This window comes from Ciconia boyciana, chromosome 7, assembly GCF_034638445.1.
Source record: "Ciconia boyciana chromosome 7, ASM3463844v1, whole genome shotgun sequence".
Lineage (NCBI taxonomy): Eukaryota > Metazoa > Chordata > Aves > Ciconiiformes > Ciconiidae > Ciconia > Ciconia boyciana.
In genome coordinates this window covers 8,079,512-8,102,500 of record NC_132940.1, presented here as the reverse complement: position 1 = coordinate 8,102,500, position 22,989 = coordinate 8,079,512, and the positions used below count along the sequence as shown (strand labels likewise).

General features: G+C 34.7%; 1 protein-coding gene across 1 annotated transcript in view; it reads right to left on the bottom strand.

The window, feature by feature from the left end:
* FAF1 (Fas associated factor 1) overlaps positions 1–22,989 on the bottom strand; it is a 179,221-nt gene that overhangs the window by 84,901 nt on the left and 71,331 nt on the right. Inside the window, exon 8 of the mRNA XM_072866708.1 lies at positions 5,297–5,383. Coding sequence (XP_072722809.1) covers positions 5,297–5,383 — 87 coding nt within the window. The remainder of the gene's footprint in view (positions 1–5,296; positions 5,384–22,989) is intronic.

Here is a 22,989-nt window from a genome sequence, read left to right as displayed (position 1 = left end):
TGTGAGCAGAACATGACAAAAGTTTTCTTCCATCAGGACCCAACATGGTTACGAATGCTGAAAACTGAAAGGTTGGTTTTGTTTGGTTGGTTGAGGTTTTTGTTTGTTTTTTGTTGTTTTGGTTTTTTTAATCATAGCTACTAGACTGCCTTGTATTTTTAATACAATGATACAATGGGTTTTGTTCTTCAGTGTGCACTTCTTGCACTTCCGTAAGACTCATTACCACGCAGTGAGGAAATAAACCCCTCCCAAAAGCAATGGGATAGGTGTAGATCACTTCAATTGAGTTATTTTATGTTTTAAAATTGGACAGTCCTAAATAAATTATCTTGTGACAAAAAAGTATAAACATAACACAAAACTGATTATCCCTGACATGGTAATTTTTACAGAAACAAAACTAATTCCCATCAATTTACCTTAACTTTTATAAATAGAAAATAGAGAAGGGGGTGGGGTAAAAAAAATGTGAAGGAACAACTGTAACCTCCTTGTTTATTCTGGGGAAAGAACACGGTAATTCATCATACTTTCATCCCCATAAAACATCCAAGCAAGCCATAAGTCAAAGTCAGAAGGTTATCTAAAATAAAGACATTTAGGAACTGTTTATTAAATTACTCAGTTATTTTTCTGCTTCTTCATGATGATGAATGTGCTGCTTCATAGATTACCATGAACTTCCAAGACTGGGTACTGTCTAACAATTTTCACTACTAAATTGGGATTATAGTATAAATGTTAAATTGAAACTTTACCATATTCCTGAACCCACATAACAAAACAGACTGCAAGTATTGTTCTAAGTATCTAAATTAAAAGGATCCTGCCAGATCCACTCTACTACTCTCCTGCAAGCGATCGACGAGAACCACAGAAGGAAAGCAACATACAAAGTAATTAACATTACAGACAATCAAATTATAATTATTATATTCTTGCACAGAAAAAAATAGTTGAGTATTTTCTAATGATGCATGTATTTTAATTTAAATACAGTCAATTTTACGCTTCCAATTAATAGACACTTTCTCTGTCAGGACTATTCATTCTTTAGTCATATCAATTCCAGGGGGAAAATTCCAAATGATCCAGTAAATGCAGACATGGCATCCATTACAATTAAACAGCCAGTGTATGTAAACCTCACAAAACCTCACAATATCACAATGACAGCATGTGGTAATGAACTTTGTGTTCAGAAAGCCTTTGTAAAACCTGGAAAGGGAAAGAAATATATACTTCCAAATACTAATTACTCAGATGCTTAATACTCAACCTCTTCAAAAATCTGGAGATCAGCCAAAAAGTGTCATAAATGGTTTGACTTTGTACTAGAACACTATTTATCGGCATTCTTAACTTCTCTCTGTGCCAACAGACTGTGCTTAGTACTTAGCAATGAAATAGCTAAATATAACAGCAGTGCTAATTAGATCATACATAATCATTTGAGAATTTTGATTATAACCTAGCAGTCTGTATTAAATTCAGCTGAGGAATGTCAACCACATCTGCTACAGCCGTCACAGAACTGAAGGTGGCTGCGTTCACAGGGGATGATGCAGAGCCTCAATACATTAGTGGCTACACGTGTCACATCTGAAACGTGACTCTTCAGTAGTGCAGACAAATAACTTGTAGTTGTAGACAGCCTTCTGCCTAAACTAATATCCATTGGCTTATCTATACAGTAAAGAAGCACAGTTACTCATCTTGAAAGGAGGATATGAGGTCTTGACCAACCATACTGTTTAGGGAAACAAAGCATTACCGGCAGTAGGTGGAAGGACGGACGCCAGGTTCCTCTGTACGGGATCTGCATGTGAGGGAACAGTTACAATGCTGGGCGTTTCATCCTCTGTCTTTGTCTCTCTCCTTTTTACCCCTCCAAACCTCATTCTAAAAGTTTTAACATCTTTTTCATGCAGAAATATATTCCATTTTGACAAGCTCACTGTTGTTACTTATGAAGAAGCAGGCATTTCTCATTGCTACACTGAAATGACTTAAAACAATGAACTAATTAAGAAAAAAGTTTTAGCTTAAATACTGAGAACAAAAGCAGCACAAAAGCAACCTCTCTCCTCCTTCCCATATCGGGTGTTGCTGTTCTATGCTACCAAAATGAACAGAAACATCAGGGACAAAAACTCATCCTGCTGAAATAAATAAAAAACCAGTGATCTCAAGGGGGGAAAAAGTTTTACCTCAAATATACACGTATAAAGCTAGCATCCAAAAAGTCATCTGGTCTTATAAAATGAAAATGACAATGCTTCCATGTAAAAACTGCAACTAAAACACCACCTATGGCTGATCTCAGGGGTTTTTTTTGTTTGGTTTGTTTGTTTGTTTTAAGACATACGTATTTGAAGGCTTCTCATTCAACTTGGCAACAGCAGTAATTACCACTGGAAATTTAGAAGTTCAGCCAATATAGCAAAGAGAAATGGAATACATTTCAGAAATTTTAGTAAATTATTGTGGCTTCATTTTCATTTTACAAGCTCAGTAATGTGTTAAGGTTGTTACGAGATCCAAAATAAAAATAAAGATTAAGAACAAACTGTGAATCTATTTAAATCAAATTAGACTTATTTTTCAATTTTCTATGATAATTTTCAAGACTGCATTGTATCAGTTGATGATATATATCCCGAACCAGATAAATTAAGTCTTTAATATAATTATAAGTTTTACTTAAGTAAACTTGTTAAAAAGAAGAATGACTTAAAACTCATACATTTGCTTTGTTTGAACTTTAATGAGCAGAACAGATAGAATTTGTGGTGTTAAAATTATTCAGGCATGATAAAAGCTAAAAATATGTCCCTGCTGAATGGTGAACATGAGATTTCCACAGACTACGTATGCCTTGTTTCCCACAATCAAACTGTCACAGCATGAGAACATTCTCCTGTGCGTGGAGGTTTTGATACCCATTTCCCTGGTGAAAGTGTGCAAAAGGATCTGAAAGAGTTATTGACAATTCATACAGTATCCCATATTTCATTAGATAGTACAAGCAGAGAACATATCTTAACTCTGAAGGGAGATGAAGCAACAATGTTTTAAATGACTATTGACTCCACTAAATTTCCTGATAATGTCAGAAGACTGTAGTCTGTCAGGTTCATAAGAGACTCAAGATGATACAGGAATCCAATTATGCGAAGTCTATTTAGTTGTCCTGTTTGCTAAGCCAAAGGTTAACGAGAACTGCACTGAAAAATCCTCCTGTGGTATTACAAAGTATTTCTTATGCTGCATAACATGTAAATGAAAAAGTATTTTAATCAAGTCTTTCTTTAACTCCTTAATTGCAACAGAATACTATACAATACAGCAAGTTAAAAATTCACGATGGAAAAAGTGATTTTAAAAATTTGCCTCTGAACTGAAGACATCATGCCTAATTACTAAAATAATTACTACTGAGTATTTCTAATTTGCAAAGGAAAAAATGTTCAGATCACCAAACCATAGATAGTCATTGCTAACATTAAATCTTTATAAATAGTAAGCTATGGCCTCTAATTTTAGACAGAAATTAATTATATTTTTGTTGGTAACACATTCAAATCTGTTTACACAGCTGACAAGCCTCAGCTGCACCAGACTCGAGCAGTGAGCTTTGAGGACTCTTCTGCTTTGGAGCAGATGACTCAACATTCACCAATTTCATTAAAGATGAAAAGGGGAAAAATTCACCTGCAACAATGTCACTTGTAAAAACAGACTTAAAACAGATTTATGAGTTTTACATATGTGAGGTATCCTATTCAAAAGAAAGGGGGGAGGGAGAAATACAGGAAAACCTAACAGCTGTGGGAAAACGGATTAGAAGTGTTGAGTTTCCAATTCTTTTTTGGGCTAATGTAAACTAATAAAATGTTAAAATGGATCCACATTTCAAAGACTCTAATTACCACATGACACCATGCTGTTATTTCAGATCTTATGTCTATCGTCTCAGATATGCTCTTGAATACATGGACATAGATTTACTCACCTCTCTCAAACTTAACTACTGTTTCTGCAAACATTACCACGGACATATTTTACAAGTATATTAGAAATATTAGAAATTCAGACAGTCTTTGCCTTTTTTTTTTTTTTTTATTGGCATAAATCCTTTACCCAGAGCAAAAAAGCAGCAGTCTTATAATACAAACAGCAATTCTCCCTTTACAAGAAGAGAGTAGAAATGGACAGGAAAGTAATGCATTGAAGATAATGCTAATACATAGAGAAAACAAATCCCAATTCCATTTTCACTTTGTAGAATACTTGGGTTCAACCCCTAGTTTAAATGAATGATTTTATAAAAATAGAAATCTTTATTTTTTCTACATTTTTCTCAGGTCACAAAAATCTATATACAACATAACTACATAATTATTTTAACCTTTTAGGCTTTTTTTTTTTTTTTTTTTAAATAAAGGCAGACCTCACTAGCTGGCATTGGGAACATACTACCAGAAGAAAATTGTCTGAGCAAAACTGGAAGACATGCTATAAAACTCACAATAGGGTCAACCACACAAGGAAGCAAGTCTAATATTTAATGGAATTCTGCAGTTAAGTCCCACAATTTCATGAATTTTTAGGCAATTCAGAGTCAGCTGATTCCATCACTGAGGGTACATATTGATCTCAACTAAGATTTCCTTCTATTTCTAAATAATGGTAATTCTAAAACGTGCAAAATAAGTTTGAAAATTGAATACATATTGTACTGTATACATATTATTTACTATTTCAAAATGTAATCTTGCAAATGTCCATAAATTCTTACGGGTCCAGTAAGAACCAAAGTAGATAACTTTAAAAGCAAGTGAAGCTCTCCACCGATTTCAACAGGAACACCTCCTGCTTAAAGCCAGACACGGGCTTAAGAATACCAGTGATCTGATGGACACAACTGAGGAAAATATCTACATGTGCACTCAGAATACATGTAAAAAACAGGATTTTTTCCCTGAAGTTCTATCACTGCAATAGAATTCCCCAACTTCCACAATGTTGCGCAGCTTTGCTTCAGTCTAGGAACACATCTTCTAGTCTAAAACATGCACTGAATTTGATACACATGAATAATTTTCATGGAAATGTGCTTTAGTAAGTAAAAAATTCAGTATTTGTATCTTTCAAGATAAAGCTCTGAAGTACGTGTAATGATAAGTTACTGCATACGGGACACTAAAAGCTATTGGGTGATTCTGATCAAAAATCCAAGTAAAATCAGCTATGTGTAGGAAGAAATGAAATGAGAACCAAAGCTACTTACTGAGTCGTCTGTGGCAGAAGGAGGCCAGCCTTCCCATAACTGGTGACGGACAGGGATACTAGTTAGGTCATACACATTCCGCTTTACCTAGTAAAAAAAAACAAACAAACAAAACAAATCAGAACCTGTACTAACAAAATCATACAGGCAAATTGCATTCTTTTCATGATAATCCCAAGCTTTTTTTTTTTTTTTTTCCAGTTACTTATTGTAAAATGGGTTCCTCCAACACTCGAAGATTCAGATCTGTTCCACAGGTTTACATACAGTACTGCTGAATTTGAGTGCTGCTGAAAGCAACTGAACAAACTATAAAAAAAAAATCTATAAAGTATAATTTGTAATGATACATCATTACTGAAATATCATAAATGTGTAAAACAACTCCTAATATGAATTTTCCCAGTAAAAAGTATTACGAAGTAATGATCAAACTGAAGGGAAGCAGAAGGTAGTAACAAAAATGGTGTTACAGTGTTTGCTAGTTAACGTACTCTGTTTTCATCTGAAAATTTTAGGTTGGTGCTAATGCAATAAGAAAAACAACTATTTTTGCATAAGTTTCTTAAAATAGGATAAAAAATAAGTGATCGTATTAAACATGAAAATATAAATTAATAAGCACATTTCCAATTAAGACAGCCCATTTCAAACATTTATCAACAAAACACAAATAAACTAATTTTTACATCAACTTTTTTCTTATGCTGTTAAAATACAAGTCGATACCATTAATAATCTCACATGATGGTTGTCAGGAGGAAGGGAAGGGGAAAAGAAGAGTTGAAAATTCAAATATGGGAAGAATGCTGCAAAACACAAGAGTTACAAAACTCTTTCCTCAAAAACATCACCACAGATAAAAAAGCTAGCACATTTACCTGGCCTGCAGTCTAGTGCACCTACCCTAAGTTAACAACTTTCTCTGAACAGAAAAATGATTTAAAAAATAGGGAAGAAAGCTGAAATTTGTCAAAATGAGAAATACTAACATAATCCATATATGTAAAATTTTCCTATTCAAGAAATGAATGAAAGGCGATTCTAAACTACCATTCTTAGGGACATAATACAATAAAACAAAGCGATCTACTATACAGGCATTTTCTATAATTTGACCCTAACTATTAATCAGTACTTCCCATAGCTTCATCACAGAAGCACACTGGAGTTTTGAATACATGGTAAGGTAATATGGTAATATAAGTATATGGGATGTGGCTATGTTCCCTCAAAATTTGGCATTTATTTTTAGTACAGAATGTATATGCAACATCTGGCAGTAGATATTCATCTAAAAATGTGTTTGCATAATGAAATAGCACCAAAAATCTTTTTCTCAGGATCATCCTTAGACTGAAATGCTGCATAGATCCTTTCTTTTAAATCATGCACATAGTTCAAGCGCATTAATACATGGACGGAGGATACATGTGCAGACATTAAGTGGTAAAAGAACTGTTCTAATCATTGTAAATATCCTAAGGGGGGTGAGGGAGGAGGTAGGGATTTCCACGCATATGCTTGCTGACAAATGTTGATTTGAGCAACATTCTTCAAAAGACTCTTCATGGCACTGCTGCATGAGTTTGCCAACAAAGAAATATGACTGAGAAAATTCAGGGCATATAGAGAGCAAACACAAAGTACAGTGCTCCTACTGTATTTCCAGTTCTCAGATCCTCCATTCAATTACTGTTGCTCATTGTCACTATTTTTAGTAGTAGTAGTAGTAGTAATGGTACTGGTATTTCATACTAATAAAGTGCCCCTTAGTAAAAACTGTGAAGAACTGTCTCCCATTTCTGGATAGATTTAATTTATAGGCTATGTGGATAATAATTTCAATACTATCAGTTTAAAGCTTTATAAATATTTATATTCTACACAGATGAACGCAAAACAATGGCTTCAAATTATTATCTAACAGCAAGATACATTACTGCCAACTCTTGAATCTACATCTCACTAAAGGATGAAAGTCAGACCACGTGGGTTCCTTATCTGGACATTTCGGTATCATAACATATATTTGGGTTCAATTTTCAGCTCAGCTTTACATTCATTGTGTGTTTTAGAATCATTAAGATATCTCCCCTTTTTTTGTAAAACTAGTAAATTACTTGTACACCCAATAACCTTTATGTTAATATTGGTTTTGTTCAGGAGTTTTTGCAGGGAGACTGATCTGGTAACTATGTTTCAATTTTAAAAATTTACAGCTATATTTTAATTAAAAAACCTAAAACAAGAACATAATTTTGTTTTAGACACAGAATACTGAAGTATTTATTAGTAATTAAAGTGCATTTCACATTAGTGCTTCCTCATATTTAAGCATGTCGTCATGCTTTAAAAAATACAAATATACCTTAATTATTAAAAAACTTATTTAAATACATTTCAAATACACATATATATGGTATATTCTTATAGATATGTATATGCATATGCATACACACACGCACCTGTGAAAAACGGAATTATGGAAGACCGAACTCTATAGAGCAAGGTATACAATCTCATTCCTACTGTTCAAAACAAACAGCCTTTCTTCAGCACTTCGTAACAAGAAGGTAGCCTGCTGTGCAGTATTCGTTTCACAGTAGTATCAAGGTAAAGAGATGTCATTACTCCATACTGACCCCACAACAGCCCATCAAAATGTAACAATACTGATCTGTGATCACAAGAATATGGGTCTTGCTATTTTAGTTTTCTTGCATTAAATACAGAGAAGAACTGTCCCTGGGAGATAACTATTCCCCAATTACACATCAAAAAAGTGTTGTTATTATTTTCACAATATAAAACTCTAAAATGAGCTATTTTCAGATAACAAGTGAAACTTATTTACAGAAATGTGGGATCAATACAACTACATAATATTGTTTTCAAAAAGCCTTCAGAAGTAAAAATAAATAACTCAGAAGTCACATTCCTCAAATTCCCTTTTAATTCCAAAGTACAACAGAAAGGCATTATGAAAAAAACAGTATTTCCCTTCTTTCATTAACTCATCTGTAACTGCACTGAATTCAATAACATTCCTCTGCTATTCTAAGCTTGAAAGGCATGCTCGGGGTAAAGTGTTATGTTGGTATAAAGCACAATGCCAGACTGATGTGCTGGACAAAAGTGATCAAAGTTGAAGTAATTTTAGTCAACGCACAAGTATTCTGCTGCATTATTCTACCAGAATGACATCTGTTGAGCAACTCGTCGCAGAATAAACTAGTTGTTATAGACAGGCCTGGTCGGGTAAGGGACCATGTAAGACTTATTAGAGTAATGTTTGATTAAACAAACTGCTCGAGTTAAGATCATAACTGGATTTGGAATTCATGCCAAAGTAGACCTCTTTCAAACAAGCCACAATCAATTATTTAAGATAAAATAAGGTTGCTTTCAAATAACTACTTAAGCTTAGGTTTGTTTGGCAATTAGAATAGTACTAAGAAAGCAGACTGCAAAAGTTTGAGAGACTTAGGAATATTTACTAATCAAGTACAGAAACCCCCTTTTCTTCATTAACTGACTTAATTTCAGTTTAAAGTTAAAAATTCTGTAAGGAGGGAAAAGTTCTAAAGATTCGTATAGAGCAGAACTATAAACTACTTCTTCACTAGGCCAGTGAAATAAAAACCTACGGCTATACTCTTCATGCAACTCAAAAAAGTTAGCAAAGTAAATGGATGAAGTCCGTTTTAAGGCTTTTATTTATAAATTCACATTATATTCCTAGGAGGAGTGAAGTCTTTATAAATTTGTGTAAAGCAAACTCTAACTTCTAGTGCCATCCACTGAGCTACGTTTATTGGCAAACTTTTTGGTCCCCCACCTTTGATCAGTTCGAAATACTAATTGGTGGCATTGTCTTTGTGCAGCCCCGATTTCTTTTCATAATGTTCAGATGCCATGGTGACTGGCACATTACTATGGCAGCCACCCTTCAGATTATAATCTCCAGAATATACGAGACCATTTAAAAACAAATTAAAGGCACATCTATTTGGTTCCACAACTCAGCTGTGAACTGTATCAATACAACCATTTAAACCAAAAAAATACCCCATATATTTCAGGTGCAATTTTACTTGGAAAATTATGTATAATTCCTGCAGAGTGCCCTGCCTTGCAGCTATACGCTTATGCTGGAGAGGCACATTAAGTTTTACCTTCAGCTCATTTTCACTGGTGTTAGAAGGGAGCTAAAACATTAAACAACTTCTAATATTTTAAGAAAACCCGCACGTCAAAGTAGCCAACACACTGAGAAAACTTCTCAGATATAGGCAGTATTACTTTCTTATCTTTCACTGTTTTCTTTTAAGCAGATGAGTATGTTGCTTGAAAAGGAAGGTTAAACACAAAAGATACACTTTGTTTGTAGATATTAAGTCAATCCAACATTCAAAGCCCTTCCACATCCATATTAGTATGGAATAAAAGGAAGTAAAATGTATCACAGGGCAAGAAATCTGTACCAGGTAATGTGAAGATGACGACCTTCTGGTGGTTTCACTTAGCAGGAATAAGTAGCTATTTTCATACCTCTGAATTAGAAAAATCTGAAATCTACTGTTCAAAAAACATCTAACACCTACCGAATTGCTAAAAAAATTAAATTTATGCTGAATCATCAAAGAACCAGCATGCCTGAATCTGTATCTTTGAATCACAACAAATCACAACAAAGTTTAACAGTAGTTTCCCTCAGGCTGTTTTCCGCTTATGCAGGTACAAAGTTAATTGAAATAATGTAGATAATGAACTTTTGTTAGTCTTATTATTAAATATAATTTATGCAAAGCTGTAAATTGGCTGAGATGCTAAAGACTGTTCCAGGCACATAGGCAGCATGAAAGACAGTGCAAAAATGAGTGCATGAAAGGCAGACAAAAGGAGCAATAAAGTCAGAGGACTGTGAGGAATGTGGAATGTGAGTTGGGGGACGCGGGGAAATGAGATCAGATGCAGACAGAGCAAGGTTGCATGGGGCACTGATAGTAAAGCGGGAATCTTGACTTTGACATTGTAATGGAGAAGCAGCCAAGACAAGTAAGCAAAATTTTCAGGGGACAGCAACGATATGGATCGGGCAATGACAGCAAGAAATGTAGAGTAAGTCAAAGCATTTTGGTGAAGAAAGATGGAAAGAATGGAGGGAAAACCAGCTGGAGCAATAGTCTTCAAGATTACAGAGGAAAGCCTTTAACATCTCCACCAGACGAAATTCCACTGACAGATAGCAAAGAGCATTGGGAATTTGGCAGTAATACATGGGAATCAGAGACAGAATCTACCAAGTTGCTAAGCATAGAGAAGTGTCAAAGGTGATGAAGTGGTGAATTTGAAAGGATAATGATGTTATCAATAGCTGTGAAGAAAAAGATGGGTCAGATAAAAGGGTAATTTCAGTTAACTATGGACTAACAAGAAGTATTAAAAATATGGAGATGTAAAACTAGAGAGAAAGAATTTCTGAATCAGCATCTCTGCCACAACCTATTGCAACAGATTTGGTCCATAGTAATAGTAAAGGCACAGGACAGAAACCGAAGAAGGTAGGAGAGAAAATGAAAAACAAAAATAAGTGATCCATATTTAAAATTTTCCTATAGCAGAGAAAAAGTATTTTGCATTTTATCAGGAAAAGGCTATCAGCAGTCAATGAGAAAATTAATTTCTTAAATTTAAAAAGTGATATGTGCAGTAATTTTTAGCCAGCAACCCACAAGTAGGATATATTCATATATACGTACTCTATATATACATATATACACACACACACACACATATATATATATAACGTACTGTATAAACCATGACTAACATTAGCACCCAAACCAGAACTCTCGGGTCACTTTATGCAAGATTCATTTGAGGGGAATGAGTCTACTCCACTCAAAATTTTGCTTGCCTTTTTGTATCTCCAATACACAATATAATAAACTATAAAGAATGAAGGTTATTTAAATCAGCAAATTTTAATTTTAGCGTAGGCTTTACTTTAGAAACAATAATGTTATTCTAAAGACATCAAATGATAACCAGCCTCTCCTTCTAGCAGCTGACTGAAGTTTAAATTACGGAATGCTTTCAGTTAGTGAATTAAGATGCCCGAATTGGGCTATTTTTAAATAGCGGCATCTGCTTCTCAAGAATTTCATACCACTGAAACTCTCCAAGGAAGACTCACTATGCTCAAATAACTATTTACATTTGCACATATACTCAATTCACTCTGTTGTAATCTAAAGGAAAAAAATACACTTCCAACCTAAATATTTAAAATCTGTACTGAATGCAAAAGAACTCCTCTCCTGCCCAAGCTTGCCAGCCAAAAGTCAGTTGTGATTCAGCGCTTTTATGAAATGCAGAATAACTCAAATGTGTGGTTTACTACAATACATTCTCTAATTCATTTTTTATTTCACAGCTCTTCATTTAAATTACTATTTTTGCTTTTAATACCTCTGAAAAGATTCTGGTCTGCATTGATTAAGTTTTCCCCTTTAGTAGGCTAAAGCTTTGAAACCTCTTTTCTTGTTTAATGCAGAATAAAAATGCATTAAATTCTAACACAATTGGTTTTAATTCAATGTCTGAAATACATTACTTGCTTATTCTATCATGACAAGTAAAACTGAAACAAATAAAAGCACCAAAACTTGTGTACCTCCTGAAAGTAGTATTCTCTTCCCTCTAATTAGGACTGTTTCATTTTCAAATTAAAAACAATATGCAATTTCAAACCTTCCTAAAGGACCCTAAGAGAACCTGAATGTCCATTGTACATCAGCCACATACAAAGCAGAATTCATCAGCAAGTTACAACACAAAACAAAACAAAACAAAAAACAGTAGAAAATTTTCTGCTAAGTTTTCGTGTACCATTTTCCTGCAATTGAACACATTTTATGTACAGAAAAGCCACGAACGCATCCAACTTTCATTTTAGAGTGTATGGAACAGTGTTTGAACCAAAATAAACCCAGTTTAAACTACTGTTAAAAAAGGGTTGTATTGTACTGTAGTACTCTGTAAATATTGTGCCAGTATCTTCATTAGAAAAGCTTGTTGAATTCATTATGTAACCATTGAATTAACCTAGGTCTGGAAAATAATGTGTGATTTTTATGACATTTTGCTGATAAGAGTTCAAACAAGGAAGATTAAGTCACATTAAACAGTACGCAAAAAACAGCAAATACGTTGTTTGATGTTTCCAATTCTTTAATTTCAATATCTAGAAAAGAGATTTAAGTACATGAATTTTGCCTCTCATGATTGGAAAGATGGAGTAAGAACTTCATATATCTAGGGTTTAAATGTATACTTTAACATAAATAATCCACACTATTTCCAATTTGAGTCATGAGGCAAGGAGAAACAGGTAACTACTAAGAAAGATTAAGTGGCTGAATAAGTAAAACCAAAGTTAATGTATTATTCTGCTATTATGTATTTTTAAAATGGGGGAGGGAGGAAAATTTTCAGGAGAAAGAATCCGTAAACGGACAATAAACTTAACAGAGAGATGATTATCATAATATTTTAGTAAAAACCATCTCATTTAGAAAAATAAGATACTAGATATGAGGACAGATTCACCAGTACCACTTCCAGAAAGGCATATGGATTCTTTACTCCCCTGCTTATAGCCTCATTCCCGCAGATTTATATCCATCATATGAGTCATCAAACAAAATCCAAAACAAAAATGTTAATTCCATTTTACTGATGTAAATTCTTGAGGACTACAGAGAGTCCTAATTACTTACGTGAAATAGTACTGGCAAGCTTTAAATGTCCTAAATTCAAAAAATAAATTGTTTTTTTCCTAAGCTAGTTGGCTATGTTCTGTCTACTTGTTCTACAGTTGAGAGAAAGACGCCTTCAGAGACACTACCTACTCGCTTTATAGCCTCATTGAACAACTATATTTCTGAGCTGTAACACTTACTCAAATAATTCAGAAATTTTTCTTAACTAGAAGTTGTAATGAGAAGCTCATCCAGTTTAGGAATCACCAGATGATTTTAAAATTCATTAAATGTAATGACATTTAAAATTCATTACATTTTGTAAATGCTTGTAAAGAAGCATTCGGCAATTTCCTTTCAGCAATAGAAATAACATTGTGAATAAATTACTTTCATAGATTTTACAACTATTAATATTTCATTATCCTCTATTTTATTCATTGGACCTCATATTTTAAACCTCTTTTAAACCAACCCTTCTTGGATGTCATTTGACCTTTTTTTAATGGGTTTGTGCCCAGTTAGTATCTTAACACCACAACCCACAATAAAATGGTCCACTGGGTAATACTAGTATGTTTTTGTGGTTAAAACCTGCCAGTTTTGAAACAGAAAATAAAAGCAAAGCTTCAACTAAATTTTAATGAATCTTTTAACATGTGAACTTCTGATTGCCTCATGCAATATATATCTATACCTACAATATACAATACAAGATGGATGTTCCAAGCACGAGATGTTCCCTCAAAGATTTAGCAAGGTATATTCCCCACCTCAGCCTCCTGCCCAGACAAGGTTTGAGGTTTGAGAATTAATCTGAGCTCTCTTCAAGCTATCACATACTACTTTTTGCCACTGCTTTGGATCTGGCCTTTTCCTGGGCTGCAGCAAGTGGCAAATGTTAAGTATATTAACTACATTATATTATTCACTATATTCAAATTCTATATACAAATGTTTCACTGTCTTGAAAATGTTGTTTTACTTCTCAATGCCTCAGTTTTTTGCCAGCATACATGCACATTTTAATTATGTGGGATAAAGAAGCCTCTTTGCTGATCTCCATCTTTAAATACCTAAAATTAGCTATCCTTCTAGGAGAGCATTATTGCTAAATGCAAGTTACAGTCCTCTGAACTTGATGCAGAAGTTACTGACTGCTGCTATATGGCCTGCACTGCGCAAAGGTTCAGCCTACATAATTATTATTATTCATTGCTTGTAGCGCCTAGGAGACTTAATTGTGATAATCCCCTCTGAACTTAAAACCACATGACCTTTTGAATTTTTTAATAGAAGGTTAAAAGAGGAAACAAATTCCTATAGAAGAAGAAGGGAAAACACATTCTTAAGAAATTGAGGCAAAAGGCATGAGCATTTAAAAAAAACAAAACAAAACAAAAAAAAACCAAAAAAATCATTTTAGCAGCATACAAGCATGAGGTTGAAACAGGGTATGAAAGAATTAGAGTGTGAGCTAGCTGTGACATTAGAGATTGAAAGGAAGATGTGATTAGGGTTAAAAGAGATCAAACAACAAAGACTTACTGCCAAAACAATTTCACAAATTTATTTGAAAATGCCTTAAAGACTTCTGCTAACAAAATAAAACTGATGATAATACTTGAAGTTTTTTGTTTGTTTGTTCTACCTATAGTGCACTGACACAGAAAAGATACATTCTGAAGTCCTAGTTTGTTTCTCCATTCAGTAGGAATGGTCATTTGAGAAAACATACTTATTAGTAAGCTAAATGAAGAGGCACTGCTCAATGGAAACTTTTAACTGACCTTTATGCACATTATGAAAGACAACAGGCAACTGCTACCAAGTCATCTACTACCAGATCACTATCAAGAGGCAACTACTCTTTTGACAAAGCACCCAATTGCAAAATAAAGGATAAATACAGTTTCTAATGTTGTTCCTCCAAGGAAGGATATTAATTTGCTGTAAAAAACAGAAAAATTACCAAAACATTGTTAATGCTACCATCCCAATTCCAGCTGCTTTTCTGTCCTAAAATGTTGATAAATTGCCAAACATCAGGTATTTTATTTCCATTAAAAATTAACATTTTAAGACCCCTTAAAAAATAGTGGGATGAGCTCTGGAGGTCCATACTCATGCAAGATCCTGCATCTGGCAGGAAAAATTAGAACTTAGTCTTACTATAGAAAGTGTTACTTTTAGTTACCACCTTCCAGCAGATTTCAGAGTGCTTCACAAAGCATGGTAGGAAAGTTATGTGAAATCCAGAGGGTTATTTTGGACTCCGCTGCAGCAGCATGCAAGGCTGTAAGAGAGCTGAACTTAGACAGATATAATAAAGAATATGCAGGCTGAATTAGGATATCTCTAGGAAGAAGCCAGGAATGATGAGAAAAACACTGCAAATTAGAAAAGCATAATTATTAAGATCACTTTGATGATCTTTGGAGCTAAAAAAAGGTGTATGAAAACCACTAGTTGAAACAGCTGGCCTACTAAACACAACAGAAGACTGCACAGTTTGTATCTGGGCTAACCTGATGAAAGAGATCATCAGGAGTCAAGGGACAAGTAATTTCATATGGATTGCATACTTAGCAAACTTAATAGATAATCCTAATAAATTATCTCAGTGATTAAATCAGTAACTTGGAGAAAAATATACCTTGACACTTACTGATCATGAAGTTAAGGACATGATCGAGAGCAGTAACTTTGATCCAAACTATTTAAAATTGGTATGAAAACACAATTTAAACTACTAAATACACTTTCTGTGCATCCCAACTTCTCTCAGACCTACCAGAGCCAGGGCCAGAAGCTACTGCCACTACTGGGTAATGGTAAAATGGTAAAACATGAACAAAGGTTAGGAAGCAAGAAAAAATCTGCATGCCAGTTACACAGGCTTGATCCCAGCTTGTCCATATCACATGTGCATATATTCAGACTACTGCACAAACAAGTGTAATTTTGCAGCTCCTGTCTTTCAATCTGTTCCACCTCCTTTGTCAGGAATTAGTGTGTGAACTCTTCAGCAAAAAAGTCTGTATTATACTTTCCCGTATCTTGTATTGGCTGTGTTGTTTCCTTTTTAAGGAACTAGTTGTCTTAATGAGTTATAGCATAGTGAATATTTTGGATATAGTCAGGTCCCCACTCATAAGGACCTTAAAGATTATTTGTAGGGTTTGAATTGCCACTCGAAGTGAAAGAGAGTTGATGTGATTCTTGCCGTGGAAAGTAGATCTCTTACATTCTCATGGCTGTCATGTCTGAACAAAAGAAAATTTAGACAAATTTATTTAAAGACAAACACCCTCGTGTTCATTTCAAAATAAACTAGTTTGCAACAGCCTAAGCGTGATAAATACATATATTGGTCTTTCATTGCTTCCCTACTTGTGCATTTTCATGGGTCTCAAAAGTAATGAGTCACATCAATAAAAGGTAAAACAGACGGTCATTTTAGGAACTAATAAGGAGATGAATGGAAGTTAGATTTCCCATTCTTATTACATTTAATTATAGTAAAGAGCAACATTTGTACTCATATAAAAAAAACCACCTTTCTCTCTTCCAAATTCCTTTTCACTTTGGTCCAACGAGAGACTAAATCCTACTGCCCCTCGCAAATCTCAGATTATGATACAAAGACATATGCTCCTTAACACATTTAATTGATGGACAGTATCTTCCTCCATTCCTACCCAAACATGTTTCAGAATAAAACCTGATTGTTTCAAAGTCTCAGAAAATGCATAAAGCACACGTGCTTCAGAGACAATCCTTATTTTAAGTGATAAGCCTACCAATTTTAGTTTAAGAAATGGAACATCACAAAAATCAGTATTTTGTCATGTGTTTTTTACTTGTCTCACTTCTAGGCAATTGACAAAATACACTTTTGAGAGACCATATTTTACTGATACTAAAGACAATATAAAATCTATTTTTTTTTAAAATGGTCAATATTAGAAAATATTTGCAAATTTAGACATTATGTGGAAAAGTAGTTCTATCTATGAATTTTGTGAAGCAAAGTACCACAATTGTGCAGAGAGTTTGCAGTACTTTCATGTAGAGAAATCCTCTAATACTGCTCTAACTTCAATGTTTTACCTACTTCTTCCCACCACTTTTACACTTAAAGATCACAGCAAGCCTGCTGCTTAGAGAAGAGAGATGGGTAGGCTGTCTCTGCAGCCCTTTTATTCTCAGCGCCAGCCAACAAGATGCACCTAAAAAGGAAGATGAGCCACAGATGTGAAAAGACTAATTTCACCAACACTGTATGTACTGTTGCAACAACAGGACAAAGCTATTGGTGTGACTTGCACTGCATGTAGCACAGCGTAGCTCGCAATCGCATTTGTAACCCAAAGGACAAATGATGTGCAAAGTGCATTTTCTCTAAAGACTTGCTGGTATCTTCACCACACAGAAGAGAATACGGGTTACCCAGGAACCCGTCAATGACTCAACAGTTGACTTGCTTGGTTCACCCAGGTTGTTGGTATCAGGTAGTCGGCAGACTCTTACATGTGAGAACTCAGTACGAACTCAACATGCAAGTAAACTGTGGTATCTTTCTCAGTCACTGTAAGTATGAATTTAATAAATTATTTTCCGTGGTTGAGTTTTAATAGATATTCTATTAATGTTATTTTAAATTCAAGTTAAAATAAATTATAAAACAAGGTTTACTGAGCTGTTAGTCAACCTTCTACTAACAAAAACATTTCTTGGTACTTCCTCTATTTCATTTTCGTGTCTACCAAATCACCACTTCTTTTGGGGTTTTTCTTTACATCAACAGTATTCAGAAAGAATCTGAAATTCATTTCTGTTTGAACCAAGGAAAGGCTGTTAGTTTCACACTGGAAAAGAAAATTATGCAGACAAACTACACAGTGTATTTTAAGAATGTCAACATATACACATCAATTACAAATATAGTTACTAATATTGCTACATTTAAGGTATATGTATACAAGGTGCTCGATTATACTATTAACAAGCATCTCTCCTATATACATACACATTTTTAAAAAGAGAATTCGGTCTATTTAACAATTCACTAACAAAGCTATTCCTTAGCTCATCCCTGCCATAACCTGCTCTATTCAGAAACATATGGGAAAAGACAATAAATAACCAGTGAAAACCATGGACTTCTGGTATTAGTGCTACACATTGCATACCCCTATTCATTATTCCACCTCCCTTGTTTAATCTATCATTAAGACTCAGTGACCCTACACTAAATTTAAAGCAGATCCTTCCTTCCTCCCATGCCTAAATTCACATACTTTTCTAGCTGGGGATGCCCTCGAGTATTAGCCACTCTACAGGGTTTCTCTAATCTCAGCTCTGAACTATGTTGTGCTATAGAAGCAAGAAATTGCTGGTTTACATCTTTAACTATGGAATCTTCCACCAAAAAACCCCCCTCATTTACTTAATAAGATAGAGAAAAATCTTTCAGTTAGTACATATTTAACATGTACAAAAATTTGTATAATTTTTATTCTATATTATAGAGGCAAATACAGATTGTTTTAAAGCACTGCTTCCCTATACTTGTGTCCCAAACACAATTTCATTGGAAACAATTTTAAAGCTTTCAGGAGTTTGTTGTAACATCTTATAAGAGCTAGATCTTCATTTGCATTCAAAGTCAACATAAAATAGTTTTCTAATAAACAAACAAACAAAAGATAAAGAAAACATTAAGATGATTTAAAAAATCAGATATTAGATTTGCTTTTGTTTTTTAATGCAGGAACTCAAAATATATAAAAAAATATGAAGACCTCTGCCTCTTTCATTTCTTTTTATTGACACAGATTGCACTTTAGCAGCAGTGGCAGTACAGGTGAAAATATATTACGAGTTTTCTGAATAAGGGACAAGAATCATTACCGTTAACAACTGTACATATTTGTCAACTATACGCCTGTCTTCCTCTTCCATGATAAAGTGAAAATTGATCTTCATCAGGATTTTAAAAAGTTAAAGACAGTAAGACTGCGAGTAGAGATTAACTGTTGAGTTAACAAATGAATCCGGCAAAGGTGCAATCTGAATATAGATTTTTATCTTTACTGAAAGAAGCCATATACTTTTGTATTGGTTTCATGAATAATACTATTTTTAGCATATTTAAATATTTTTAAACATATTTCCTCAAAAGAATAGAGTGGAAAAGAAGAGCTGCAACCTGACCAAGAACCCCAGTCTGCATTCTCTCTGGCTCTTATTTAAGTCATTCCCCAAACAGGTCAGCACTTGAGCTACTGGTAGGTGTACATGGGTCATACGTATTTGTATAATACAAAAAGATGATGGGGAAAGCAAATTAGTAAGGTCCAAGTCAAAAATCACATTTTTCTATGTGCAGGCTATAACGAGTTATTTCCAAGTCCTGTTCTCTATTAGACATTATCTGATAACAGAAAAACATTAGGAACAGTTAAAATAAACACAGTAAGCAGACAGCAACACTGGAAAACCTGAATTCCATGTTCTGCACAGGTGCAGACACAGGAAGATGAAGGGAAAGCGTTACCAGAGAATGAGAAAAACCAATAAATGTGAACCTTATAAAACTGGTACACAGAACAATTTGGAGATAAAAATGATGCGGAAGCCTCTCCAGCGAGGAAGTTTTCTTTACAGGCAGCAACCCTTTTATGAAGAAAAGAAGTCCTGTTTTGCTGAACCTAACCTTTTTATCAAAGGCATAATGGCACACTCCTGCCAAAAGCTGCTTCACATGCTTGAACTGCATTTATGACAGAAAGGCTGACAAAAAAAGAAAAGTCACAGAAGCTGTCTAGAAAAGAGCATTTTTCATAAGGGGGTAACCTCATGAAAAGAGAACAGTTCAGAACTTCATTTTAAGTTTTTCAAGATGAGGGATGTGCCCATACATTCTCACTCCCCACTAATTTCCAGGTTATTCAAATGAAACTCCTATTAGGAAGAATGTTTTGACTGGGAAGATAACCTAGAAACCTCTCAGGACCTACGTGAGACAGCAACAAATGGCCACAACCTAAAAAATGCCAACATCGTTTATACTAACCTGTAAGGCAGAATTTTCAGGAAGTTGGATAGCTTAGTGTTTACAAAAATATACATGCTAGAAGCCCCAATTCTGCAGCTTGTAGTTCAGGTGTTCTTCCTGAACTGGACTGGCTTCCAGAATTGGACTGGTTAAATTAAAAGTGTTAAGTAGTCCACAATACTGAAATCACATTCCCCTTCAAAATTCCAAATTTTAAAAGAAAACTACATTATCTTGTTCTACTAAGAGGAGTGCACAACTGAGTCTCTCTCAACGCAACAAGAATTTATTCACGATATCTTCAGTGGTGGCCGCCTTAGAGAATTGTCTAGCTCAAGTAACCCAGAAACCACACACTGGTGAAATCACAAAGCTATTTCAAGAAGGCAGGGGTCAATATTTCTTGAATATACAACTAAGTGCAATTTCATTAGTGTTTGACCAAAACGCTACAGGGAGTTAGCTCTTCTGTAGATTCCAGTCTTTACAAAGCTTACCATTCATATGCTGCAGAACAACAGAAAATGTAACAATCACTTCAGAAAAAGAGCTAATATGAAGCTATTCTGACCATTTTCACTATTCTACTGTGCAAACTTGTCATGTCACTGAAACAGAAAGATTTGAATAAAGATTAATTATTATTAATTTAATTATTTAAACATACATACATTTTCTCTGCGTTTTTCAGTCTTCGCTCGACATGCAACTCTAACTATTAAGTAAGCAGTGAACACTATTCCATTTAATGAAAAAAATTACTTAAATTGCAGGTTATTAAAAACTCAGCTACTCACTTCCCCAAAGATACCGCCAATGTTGCACAGAATTAAGTGTCTCCATCAGAATTATTTTTTCTCTAAAATAAAACTAGAAACTATGTATTACAAAACAATACTCACAGATAACAAATATAAAGATCAGAAAATATCTATTCCGCTCAAATTAACACATTTCTATAAATCAAAGCAAAATTTATCCTCACTTTCATTCCTGTTACAGAATTATCACCTCAATAGCCAATAAAAAGAAAGATCTAATGAGGTATTTCAGTATCTCCCAAAGGAATATTTTCAGCTCTGTTTTTCTTTTAAGTGCTTGAAAGGAAAAGAGTAATGAATTGCTCCTGCGCAGTCTTTTTTATTATTCTGTTATAACAACAAGAGAGTTACACCGAGTCTTTATTTTTCACACACTTCAAAATATTTTTTTATCTCACTGCAACAATGGCAAAGGAAACCTCTGACCAGAAAGGACAGTTATTTAACAGCAACAGAGAAGTTCTGCTTTGAGCAGTAACCTTCCTTATTTCTACTCATGGGTAATGGGCTGAGATGACAAAGACTTACTGGGTAGCTAAGAGATATCCAAGAGCTCTGCACTCTAAGATCCAGGAAATAATCCAATATCCCTTGGGAATAAGTTTCCGTGAGAGACAAGGACCTAGACTTCTACCAAAACCAGGTCATTCAGCTGTATCTTGATGAGACTCCTGGAATACTTCTACCTATTAGGATGAACATCCATTACTGGAGACAAGCAAGCACCCTCTAACCCTGAAAGTATCCACATGTATCATGGGGTCCATGGATTTGAGATGGGGAACACAAATCTGTTACAGTCCAGCAAGAACAAGCCGGAAACCTGAAGAAAGGACTGGGACATGCTGGTGGTCATTCACCTGCAGAGAGAGTATGCCCTGGATATAAAATTGTTTTAAACGGGACAGTGAAATCATAAGAATCTCTTTCATGGTCTATGTGAGAACACTTAGAAGAAAATTAATTAGAGGCACATCCAACAGATCAAGAATGTATATAACAGGCCTGCTAAAGAGATGTAAGGTCTGGAATAGATTCATTAGCACTTTTTTTGTTGTTTCTGGAACTAAAAGATCAGCCTTGAGTAACCACAACCTAGAAAGTTTTGAGGATATCCTCCAAGGTCTCCCGGTTGTCAGAAATGTTCCAAATCATCTGGGCACGTCATCTTTGCGCACTCAAACAGATGACCAGAAGGGAATGGCTCTTTCTGAAAGACCAAATGCTTTCTAAGAGAGGAGTCAAAGTCTCTGAACGTCCTTGTTAACATGTGATCATCACCCTGACACTGGGGTACATGAGGCTTCTGCATACACACTATCAACAGCTGCTGCAAAACATTCTATAAAGAGCTTTTGATCCTGCCTGGATGAATGAGCTGTCACTTACCCACCAATCATCAGGAAAGGGACAGAAAGCCACGCATCCTGTCACATGGATGGTGTGACTGCTGACAATAAATTTGGTGAATTTGTTTTGTAGCTTTGTGTCTCTAAGTGACACGTGCATGAACAGCAGTCATGACACACTCACAGTCAAAGATAGTTCTTGGGCAAGAAATGAGGTGCAATGTACAGAAGGAATCTGGCAGGTTAGGAAACACAGATTAACTGATGTCCTCGAGTAGAGAAACCTGCTCAGTAACATCAAAACTCTCCACGTGAATGTGAAAATAAAGGCACTCAGACACCCTATTTTAAAGATAAGTATTCTCATCTTGTATTAATTTTAGATATTTCGAATAGTTTCTGTAAAATCCTCTTCCCTTGAAATAAGAGGCCATTATTATATTAAAGCCCCATGGATTAGAAGACCCAGAAAAGGCTTGCCTGCAGATGTCTTGTGAAAACGAATTCCTGAAAAGCAGCAGGAAAAAAGGTTGCAGGGATGGCAGAAAGCTGCTCGTCATGGTGTCACAGAGCCAGGCGTTTTAAATTGTAATTCCAGACGGGAAGAAACGTGTGTAATCTATTACCAAAGCTATGGAGAAAATGGACAGATCAGATTGGAGGAGAAATAGGTCTCTCCTTTCCAAAATCT